General features: G+C 31.6%; 1 protein-coding gene across 1 annotated transcript in view; it reads right to left on the reverse strand.

Annotated features, from left to right (window-relative positions):
* The window catches only part of LOC106470242 (Niemann-Pick C1 protein-like), a 58,736-nt gene that overhangs the window by 19,907 nt on the left and 26,729 nt on the right, over positions 1-12,100 (reverse strand). The window contains exons 9-15 of the mRNA XM_013930785.2: positions 11,701-11,909; positions 8,595-8,774; positions 6,856-6,916; positions 6,365-6,493; positions 5,814-5,996; positions 3,988-4,102; positions 2,682-2,809 (exon numbers count right to left, since the gene is read on the reverse strand). Coding sequence (XP_013786239.1) covers positions 2,682-2,809; positions 3,988-4,102; positions 5,814-5,996; positions 6,365-6,493; positions 6,856-6,916; positions 8,595-8,774; positions 11,701-11,909 — 1,005 coding nt within the window. The remainder of the gene's footprint in view (positions 1-2,681; positions 2,810-3,987; positions 4,103-5,813; positions 5,997-6,364; positions 6,494-6,855; positions 6,917-8,594; positions 8,775-11,700; positions 11,910-12,100) is intronic.

The following is a 12,100-nucleotide window of genomic DNA, read 5'->3' on the forward strand; positions in this document are numbered from 1 at the left end:
AAAAGCTTAACCTCAGATAGATCTGCAAGGAAACAATCATTTAATTCAAATATTAACTTATTTTCGTTAACTGGCAGTTCTTTAATCTCAAAATAAAAATTTACTACGGTCCTTCTACAATAACACTTATTCTTGTGTTATAAATAAAAAATCTTCTAGAAAGGTTATAAACAGGGTTCAAACTGGACACCAATGAAAATTTTCAAGCACTTCTCCATAGCCTATAATCTCACTTTCAAGCAACCTTGCTTGAAGAAATTGCTATCAAATAATTAAAGGACATTTATGTTCAGCAAGGATTCCCTTTACATTGAACCACTGAGAGACTCATTTAACAGAAAAGATAGCTCATAGTCAAATATAAACATTTAATTTTTCATAAAAGTGATATGCAACATTGAACAACTGTAATAAAACTTTTGCCCATCCCCCCAATGCCAATCACTTTCTTCCAGACCTTACAAAAGGCCTTGTGTTTGTCAGGTCCATTGAGCTCACACCATTGTCAGTAGGGGCCATTTACTATCCAAGTTTTTACATAATCACTCACGCTAAAACACAGAATTGTACATCAAACGGGAATATACAGACTTGATTACAAACAGACATAACGATGGTCCTCTGGTTTATTTTGATTAAAAATATTATTTGACTAGCCATCCTTACTCGAGTGTTACCTGAACAGAGGGTTGATGTTTAGTTACTTTTAAACAGAACTGATCAAAATTTCACTTTTCATGTAACAATACATGTCAAATGGTCGTATTTCTGCAAGATAAATGTCTTAAGAACATAAAAATTAAAGAAAATAAATTAAATTGTAGACTTATTGTACAGTTCATTGCAATGCCTCTGGATAAATGACATTTTTGGTTACTTGTGGAGTCTCACTGTCACTTTTGTTGCATACATTTTGCTACTCGTGATTGGCAATCAGAATTATTTTTCTCTACATTTCACTCCAAGGTACGTAATCAGCATCAGAAATGTTTATGATACCAAACTCTTCTACCAAAATAAAGTGAATAAAAACCAATTTACTTTTGCAGAAATTCACGGGTTAGTCTTGTTTGATGGATTTATATTCTGACACCACAATGATAGTTCGCATTTCTATAAAATACAAATTTTTCTGACATTATTTCCACTTATATCAGAACAAAAATCTGGTCCGTCTTCTGTGGAAAATATTAGATTTCAAAGTTTTCATTGATGCTAAAAATTTGACGTCACAGACATTAAACCTGAGTATGCTTACTCCATATCTTTATAGGCCTACTATTATAGGAACTGAAAAATGTGAACAGACAGACACAAACTTAGCTTGAAGAAAGTTTTGCATTATTCGTATCTCTTTCAATTTTTTTTAATATAAAGTCATGTTTATTTGTTTGTTTTGTTGTACAAATAATAATGATTTTTATTCATAAATTTTTTATAAGTTTGAAAATCAGAAATTCTATTTTTTCAAACACAATCACTGAAAGAATTCTTAAATGATAAAAATGCAAAAAAAAGCCATTTTTACTATAGCTTTTTCATCAATATATTTTTTTATAAGGTTTTATTCGAAATAATAACTTTATAATACAATTTCTTAATCTCTCACACATATTTTGAAAATTGTTTTTTAGATACAAACATTTAAATATAAGCATTTCCACCAATAATATGAATTCTGACACATTACAAAACTTATTGCTTTACACTATTGGAGGAAATGATAATACGTATAGTAACCACTTGCATGGTTTCTTTTAAAAAAATGTAAAACAGTTTTGTAACAACAGGTTTTAAAAAACATTGTACAGAATAGAACCCAAACTCTTGTTTAGCCCTCGATTAAAAAATCACTCTCTCAGATAGGCAAACTATTCAACTTACTTACAATATTTAGAAACTTACACAAACACAGTATCTAATGGTTTTCATGTAAAATTAAACCTTTAGTTTCACAATGTATTATTTGAAGAATGAAATATCCCTTTATTTTTCTCTACATATTACCTATAACTGTATCTTCCTTATGTTTTTTATTTCAAAGCAATCAATTCATATTCTATATTCATCATAATTGCACGTATTCAATAACTTTAATACCAGATATCAATAATTGTTATGACTGTTGCCAAGATACATATTTTAAACAGTTTTTTCACCCAGTACATTGTTGCCTAACGAATGCTCCAGTAAGAGAGCCAAAAGTTAGCAAATAAAGTATTTTAATGTAGAGAAAAGTCCATGTATAATACAAATAATACCGAGGTAAACATCCTCAGTATTCCCTTAGTTCCTGAGCAAAGTTTCAGGCCCCTAAGTTCTTTCCTCCTGGAACTATGGTACTGACTGAAACACAGGCTGTTTTATCAGTATAGATTGCTAAAATAAACTTTTATATGATAAAGATTAAAACCATAAATTTTAGTGGAATACAAATTTCAAGCACTTGCCTCCAAATTATGGTCTTTTCAAGACCTGAACTTGACTTTTAATAACCCTTAAAATTGATTTTCATTTTCAAGGGCTGTTCAAGGTTTTCAGGCACCAGTGCAAACCTTTGTTTACTCACACCTGTCACCATATGCAGAGGTTGAATGTATGTAACATAAACATAATAAACTCATAATCATGTGTACCAGATCAGAAAAGTTCAAATCATCTCATCTTCACATATACCATACCTCTTGTCTTATGGTGTCAAGAGCAAATAGCCCAAGAAAACAGGTCATCTGCAGAAGAAAGTTGATTAATAGGGCTACTCCAGCATAAAGTGCAAACAATTTCACAGCTGGCATTTCAGTCAAGGCACCTACAAAACACATTAAAATCCATTAGCACAACAACCTCACCCTTTGTCAAAACACATCATAATCCATTACCACAACAACCTCATCCTTTGTCAAAACACATCATAATCCATTAGCACAACAACCTCATCCTTTGTCAAAACACATCATAATCCATTACCACAACAACCTCATCCTTTGTCAAAACACATCATAATCCATTACCACAGCAACCTCTTCTTTTGTCAAAACACATCATAATCCATTACCACAACCACCTCATCTTTCATCAAAACACATCATAATCCATTACCACAACCACCTCATCCTTTATCAAAGCACATCATAATCCATTACCACAACCAACTCATCCTTCATCAAAATACATCATAATCCATTACCACAACCACCTCATCCTTTGTCAAAACACATCATAATCCATTAGCACAACAACCTCATTCTTTGTCAAAACACATCATAATCCAATACCACAACAACCTCATAATCCATTACCACAACAACCTCATCTTTTGTCAAAACACATCATAATCCATTACCACAACAACCTCACCCTTTGTCAAAACACATCATAATCCATTACCACAACAACCTCATAATCCATTATCACAACAACCTCATCCTTTGTCAAAACACATCATAATCCATTACCGCAACAACCTCATCCTTTGTCAAAACACATCATAATCCATTACCACAACAACCTCATAATCCATTACCGCAACAACCTCATAATCCATTACCGCAACAACCTCATCCTTTGTCAAAACACATCATAATCCATTACCACAACAACCTCATCCTTTGTCAAAACACATCATAATCCATTACCGCAACAACCTCATAATCCATTACCACAACAACCTCATCCTTTGTCAAAACACATCATAATCCATTACCACAACAACCTCATCTTTCATCAAAACACATCATAATCCATTACCACAACAACCTCATCCTTCATCAAAACACATCATAATCCATTACCACAACAACCTCATCCTTCATCAAAACACATCATAATCCATTACCACAACAACCTCATCCTTTATCAGTGAACTCCTAGTTTAATTTCTTTTTACTTTTAAGCTTCTTTTCATGATTTTCTGCCATCAAGTGAGGACATTAAAAGCATCACTTATTTAATTTTCATTAAAAAAATAATTGTGAACATTTATCTCACCAATAAAGAAGCAGCTTGACATCGAAACACTAGATAACATCATACTAGGTGCAACTTCTCCAGTCACACGACCGATCTGTTCCTGCATTGTCTCATGTGGCAGACGTTCATCTCTCTAAAAAAAATGGGGGGGCAGAAATTTTGCTTAAAGATACTAAAAACTGTAAGTGATTAATTTACTGATCAACATGATACTAACTTCAAATTAACCCTATCGTGATGGGCATCCTTTACTGAGCATGACAGCAGGTTTTAGTGACTTACGTTCAAAATTTTATTAATCTAAGTTTTGTTTATGTTATACCAATTATTATAGTATAAAATCATAGCCATATTTTAATAGTATACAAGATTTTAAGTTATTAATTTTATAAGGCAAAATATTTTTAAAATCCTGAATTTCTCCTAGTGTGATATATATATATATATATATATGTGACACATTTTCTCTAGGAATCTCTTCATTTTATCCACCACTCCTCCAATAAGTAAGAAATTTAATATAAATTACTCAATGTAAAACTGTTGTTGCTCAGACAAATCATAATTTTTATACCCTTGTTTGATTATGGAGCTATCAAATAAAAAATCAGCCCACCTGTCACATTACCATATTGTTTTCTGAATATAGAACTGTCAATTTCACTGTTAGTACAAGCTTCATTCTCATGGGAAAGATAACTACTAGCTTGAATGAATTTGTAATGGCTCTTGTTGCATAGTTAGAAAGACAGAAAAATTGTAAGAGTTAGGGTAAATTGTCTACTTTTTGACATGTTATTATTCTATGTTCTTTGGTGCATTATTCAATTAAGTGAAAATTATTTAATGCACTACTACTATTAGTATAAAAAAGTAAGGTTAAGTGTCATCAACAATCAACAGCAAGAAAAAAGTAGATTTGGGCAAGTACTTTATTTCTTGTTTTCCATGAGTATTCTTGATTTATTATTACAAAAGTAATTAAAATGTAAAAATACGGAACTTTCTAAGTTAGATTAGGTAAAGTAAATAATGATAAAAATAAAATAAAAATGTTTCATGAGGCACACATGCAAGCAGCTCGTGGATAACATAAAAAATCTATAGTGTAACGTGACCTCTACATTTCCCAAGTGATTTACAACTTATAATTTCATGAATAATAGTTAGATACAGTTCAAAGGGCAATAAAAACAACAAAACTTAAATATAAACAGATGTATACTGTTACAAGTTTAAAGCTACCCAGGATAAACAAATGTAGTTTCATGTTACAATTTGAAGTCATTCTAGAAATAAAAAAAGGGTAATTTGGATTTTTATTTTTTTGATGGTAATGAGGTTGGTCAAATTGACCAACCTTGTATGGAGTTAGGATAGTTTTACTGAAAACAAACGTTTGAAATGTATTTAGGAGGTTTTAATAAATATACAAATCAAATTTTTGAGGTGAAGTATTCTTAATCTTAACATGAAAATCACTTTGCACATGGACTATTCTAAACAAATACCTAATATATTTATGGACAAATCTTTTCTTAGTTTATTTAAAATACTTGACAAAAAATATCATTTTTTGTATGTGAAAGACTTATAATGGTTATAGAAAGTCTGCAAAATTTTGTGAAGATATAGATACTATATTAAAAGTTAGTAGTATCAAATCTATAAAGACTTTATACGAGTACAAAGAGGTCACATGATTGGTCAAATCAAGCCTGGTAAGTGGCTTATCCAGGAAACAAGTCTTTAGCTTCCAACAAGCTTTTATGGACTGACTTTACTAAATGCTCATATCACAACCACTACATTGAAGAACAACATCTACTTTTCATCACACTTACTTGATATGCTTGTACTAGAATGAAGATGTTGTCCACACCCACAGCAAGTACAAGGAAAGGAATAACTTCTATGATAATCAGTGTGGCTGGCACTCCTGCAAAACAAAAGATTCCAAGAGAAGACACGACTGACAATAACACAATCACAACTCCAGCCAGACCAAGAGATATCTTCGAATCAATCTGAAAAAAGGAAAAAAAGATGATAATTAGCTTCTTAGGTTAATCAGCTTTCTCTTTCCCATTAATTTCAAAGTACCAATGTGGTGAAGTACTGCACTATAACATTTTCTGTTATCTATACCCAGTAAAGGGCCTTTTACTAAACCTCTAACACGTATTCTCACACACACATACTGCTCTATAAGGTCAGAGTGAAAATTCACAAGAAAATCTAGTGAACAACAAACATGATTAACCAAGAACAAACCTTTTTATTTTTAGGTTAAATAAATTGAGTTATACTTGAATAAAAGATGCAAATCAATAATATCTAACTCAGTGCAGATGACTTGGTTGTGCAAAGTAAACTAAATAAAGAAGAAACTTACCAGTATTGTCTTGCAGCTATTTACTTCTCCTAAAGCAATAGCAATGTAGGCAACCATTATGATGTAGCTGGTGGCTATTGTTATGATGTCAGAGTGGCTTCCTCTCTCCAGTTCATCTTGTATAGATCGCTGAAATGAAAAACATGAGTAAGGTTGAAATAGCTGACTGTAAAATGCTAAAGCATGGAATAGTTTTTCTGTTTATGGATGGCTGTTCTCAGGATTCATTAGGAAAATAACTAAAGATTAATGGAATAGCTGACAGTAGAATGCTAAAACAAGGAAGTTTTTTTGTTTACAGCTGTTCTCAGGATTCATTAAGAAAATAGCTAATGATTAACATAAGAATAAAATCCCACTGTAAATTGTTAATTTTAACTACATGGGAGCTTCTTTGTTTCAAAGAGTTTGAAATCTAATTAATAATTTCATGGTTGTAAATATTTTAACTTAATCAATTAACAGGAAGATAATAAGCAAATTCAACATACCTCTGCTTTAAAAGCAACCGTCATATTGGGACTGCTAAAGTTCTTCATGAAGTCAATAAAACTACAAGAAAGATTCCACCAGATTAAAATCATGAAAAAGTTAACAACTAAAGTTTTTCAGAAAGTCCACCAGATAAGAAATACAGCAAGAAATCATGCAAACGTCAAATAAAGTTCTTCAGAAAGTCCACCAGTTTAAAACTACAGCAAATGTTAACAACTAAAGTTCCTCAGAAAGTCCACCAGTTTAAAACTACAGCAAACGTTAACAATTAAAGTTCTTCAGAAAGTCCACCAGATAAGAAATACAGCAAGAAATCATGCAAACATTAAATAAAGTTCTTCAGAAAGTCCACCAGTTTAAAACTACAGCAAACGTTAACAACTAAAGTTCTTCAGTAAGTCCACCAGATTAGAAATACAGCAAGAAATCATGCAAACGTTAACAACTAAAGTTCCTCAGAAAGTCCACCAGTTTAAAACTACAGCAAACGTTAACAACTAAAGTTCTTCAGAAAGTCCACCAGATTAGAAATACAGCAAGAAATCAAGCATATTTTTGAACAACTAAAGTTCTTCAGAAAGTCCACCTGATTAGAATTACTGCAAGAAATTGTGAAAATGTTAACAACTAAAGTTATTTAATAACAAGATTAGATCTATGGCAGAAAACGTAATAAGGATTTTTTATCATCATGAGATGCACAAATACCTTACTATAATGGACATAGTATGTATATATGTATCAATGTATGTGACCAAAATAAATACAATGTGGCGCCATCTATTGAATGATCCCACAAACAAAAATCTATAAAGACATTTTACATTTTGGGTATTCAAGATTCAGACAATTGGAAAAATAACTACAGTATGAGCAACAACCACTTCTTTACCACAGAACACAATTTTAAATAAAAGTACTCTCCTCACAACAAGAAAATGACTTTCACTAGGACTGTACATGAGGGTTTGATTATATATTTATTATTGTAATTTCCAAATATAAATTGGAGTTCTTAAAAAAAATGTTATTTTTTCAATAAAGGGTACCACTTTTAATATATAAAAACATTATAGTTTATATCCCCACAATCTAAACACTTTTCCCATGTAGTACTTCCCAGAAAATGTTCCCTTTTTCCAAAATTTTTTCAATAAGGTATAAATACTACGATTATTATTACTAGCAGAAAAATCCACCCTTAGGGTGGCATTTCTGATAATAATTATAACAGCTGGTTAATTGCAAAATTTGAAAGTTAAATTACAAAGTTGTTTTATAGGTTAAAATAATGTCAGTATAAGAACAATATTTAAATGGCCTTAACTCTAATAGTGGATCTTTTTTTTTCTCTTTCAACATCATGTTTTCTTTTTTATCCTGTATTGCGTACAAAAAGTAATAACACAAAATCTATTTTCTAACAGGATGTTAAGAGCACTGACCAAAAACTACTAAACATAACAACAGGAGCTTCTTAGTGAATAAATAGTCACGTGTATGTACCACGACATAACAAGCATTACCATTTTTACACGAGACATCTAGAGTTAATATAGTAGCAAGATGCATTTTGTGAAAATGTTACCTTCTAATATAGGTCAAAATGATTCAAAACACATTACTTTAAAATGGTAAGTTTATACACAATGTACAAAAATGTTATTACTAGTGCATCAGCAATTATTAAACCAGTTTATAAGTCTCATACTATATAGTTACAGACACAACTTACACTTCTTCCCAAACTAAAGCATCCTCATTCAGCTCAGGACTGTTATAGTTGTTTACAGGAAAAGTGATGACTAGAGCTGATGCTGTGTGGAGAGTATTATTTTCAAACCCACCAAAAGCAACTGCAGGAGGTACGAGGGGGCCACCATATGGAGCAAGACAATGGAACTGGTAACCGTTACTGTAAAGCAATGAATTCAGTTAATATCTAGCACAATAAACTTGCTAACCTTCATCAACTACGTTGTGATGCATTGAAACATAGTACTAAGAAATAAACACAACATATTTTTGTAATTATTAGTATCTCACAAATCTTTGTATTGAAATCCAAGTTTGTGCAGTATAACATGAGCCTCTTCTTGACTGATCTAATCTGTTGAGTTACTAAGCTGATGATACCTTACTCGTTGTTGGATATACAAGTAGGCATTATTACTTAATTTATTATGTGAGTTAATATTTCACAATTGTTTACTTTTTTCATAACAAGAGAGTTAAAGCCATTATCTTCAAGGCAATAGTTATGACAAGTTTGGTTACGTAACTCACTAAGTCATAACGATGTGTTTGTAATTCATTGATGTCGAGGCTATTGTATGTTGTGTTTGCAATTGATTGATGTCAAGGCTATGGAATTTCTAGAGGCCTCGGTGATAAGCATATAACTAGCGGCAACCAAACAAGCAGGAGTGGAGTAAAACTAGTCAAGTGAAAGGGATGTTCAGTCAGCTCAAGTTAGAAAATGTGAAGTTAGCCATCATATGAGTGAATAGCCTTAATGGTAGATATGTTGAGTTGAGTATAACAGTTTCATAGAGATAAGGAGAATAATTTGCCTGTCAAAGGGTTTTCTAAGCTAATTGAACCCACCTGTGTGAACTTTGCCAAAAAGAAGACAATTATTTGAAGTTAAGGATACAACTGTGGTAAACCAAGAGGTAGCGTAAGTGAATTATTCACTATTACCACTGTGTTAAAAGTAGAGAAAAATAGTTTGGATTGTCAACTGGATTCTACAGTAATTGAATCAGCCTGAGTGGACTTTTGATAAGAAGAAAAGAAGTGTATAGTGTTTAAGATACAATGGTGATCTCTATAGTGTGAATAAGTTTTGTACATACGTTTATTTTGTTTTGAATATATTATTTTAAAACAAGTGGAGTGGATCACATAAAACCCTGACACTCATAAATAGTAAAATAAGGTCACTAATTCAAAGGGTAAGTTGATGGTGTATTACTTGTAGATAAACAAGTCAGTAATTTCAAGGGTGAGTTGATGACACATTATTTGTAGACAGTACTCCAAGGGCAAGTTGTCAACATGTTATTTGTAGATAGTTAATTTGGATCACTAACTCCAAGGGTAACTTGCCAACACGTTACTTATAGATAGTTAAATCGGATCCCTAATTACAAGCTGATGACACATTATGTGTTGTAGATAGTTACATCAGGTCACCAATTCCAAAGGTAAGTTAATGACACATTATGTATTGAGAGTTAAATTGGGTCAAGAACTCCAAGGATAAGTCATTGACATGTTACTTGTAGATAGTTAAATGAGGTCACTAATTCCAAGGGTAAGTTGAGGACACATTACTTGTAGGCAGTTAATTCTGTCACTACAGGGTTGGTCATATTAGCCCGAGTTCGTAACCATTCTGTACCCGTTACAATTTCCATATTATAATCTTTAATAAAGTATGTGTATCTTCACAAAATTTGGCAGGCTTTCATGAAGTAGTTTTAAAAATATTTGTCCGTGAACATAGCCTTTTTTCTTTTTTTGACTAGTCCAAGTGCAAAGTGATTTTTCATGTTATAATTAAAAATACTTTTCTTCATCTCAAAAATCTTAAATTTCATTTGCGTAATCTCTAAAACCTCTTAACTCTCTCATTAAGGACACGGTCCCAGGAAACAACCTCGTAACCATTTTGTGCTTGTTATACTTTTCATACTACAAGTTTTAATACAGTATGCATATCTTAACAAAATTTTGCAGATTAACAGTAAACATTACAAGGCTTTCGTATACAAAATATCAGATTTTTTAAGTAAAGATTTGCTCGTGCATTTATTCTTTTGAAATGTTGACTGTCACTTTGAACCATGTCTAGCTAATATTTGTGTCATATAAGTTGTAAGTTATGTGGTGAACATCCAGTTTACATTACGGTATCAAATTTCATGATGCACAGACTACTCATGAAAAATTATTATTATTCTTTATTTTACCTTATCTAACCTAAAAAGTTTCTAATTTTTACATCTTAGTTATTTTTATAATAAAAAATAAAGAATACACATGAAAAACAAGAAATAAAGTACTTATCTGGGTCTTCTTTTTCTTGCTGTCGACTGTCGATGACATTTAACTTTACTTTTTTATACTAATGGTACTACTGGACTAATTAATTTTTTTATTTAATTAAATAATACTCCATAGAACACAGAATAACAACATGCAAAAAGCAGACAAAATCCTACAACTATAACAATTTTTCTGGTTTTCTGTGTGACAAAAAGCCTTTAAATTAAAATTCAGCTAAAGTTTGAACTGGAAGTGAAATAGACAATTCTCTGTACAGAAAACAACGTAATATAATACGCCATTTGATAGATTGGAACCTTGGCTTTCTACTGGCTATAGACGATATAGAATTAAATGTAAGAAAGAACTATTAACAAAGAGGGTCTGATTTTCCATTTACCTTATCAAATAAGAGCTTAAAACTTGTATAATGTTAAAATTTGGAATATTAGCTACGTTTTTGCCAAGTAGTTTATTTATGTACTATAATATGAAAGTAGTTTAATTAAATTTTGAATGTAACTCACTAAAACCTTCTGAAATGCACACACAATGACACCCATTCTGAAAGAGTTAACAACTCTAACCTGTGTAAAGTTATTATCAACTTGGGTCACTATCTCCAAGGATTAATCAATAACCCATCACCTGTAGAAAGTTACTCAAGGATTAGTTGACAGCCCACCACCCATAGGAAGTTTGCTTCTTTTCCAAAATAATAAACAAAATTGTGCTTTCATAAAAATGTCTTAAGTGTTATCCACAAACAACAGAAAAAGAAAACTTACCTTGTGCAATCCAGTATATGAGATAAGTATTCAACAGGTAGAGATGTTTCTCCTTCACTGAAGAATGAGTGAAAATAAGCAAATACACTTTGTATAACACAAGCTTTGTTTTCTGGAGCCAGTGGAGCAAGACAGATGTCTGACAGGGAGATATTTTTACCATCTTTACTCACTACCAAACTTTCTACTTTCCTTTGCAAGTTCAGAACCTGGAGAAAGAAAATGACAGATACAAACCTTCAAATATGTTGGATAACAGATAAAGAAATACCTTGTCAATGCAAGTTGTTTGAAAAAATGAAGTTTAACCTCAGATTATGAAACTAACCTGGAAACCTTTCCTAAACACAGGTCCCCATGTATAGTTAGCAAAGAAACTCACCTTTAGACAGAAGTCCTT

The sequence above is a fragment of the Limulus polyphemus genome, unplaced genomic scaffold (assembly GCF_000517525.1).
Source record: "Limulus polyphemus unplaced genomic scaffold, Limulus_polyphemus-2.1.2 Scaffold3898, whole genome shotgun sequence".
In the NCBI taxonomy this organism is placed as follows: Eukaryota; Metazoa; Arthropoda; class Merostomata; order Xiphosura; family Limulidae; genus Limulus; species Limulus polyphemus.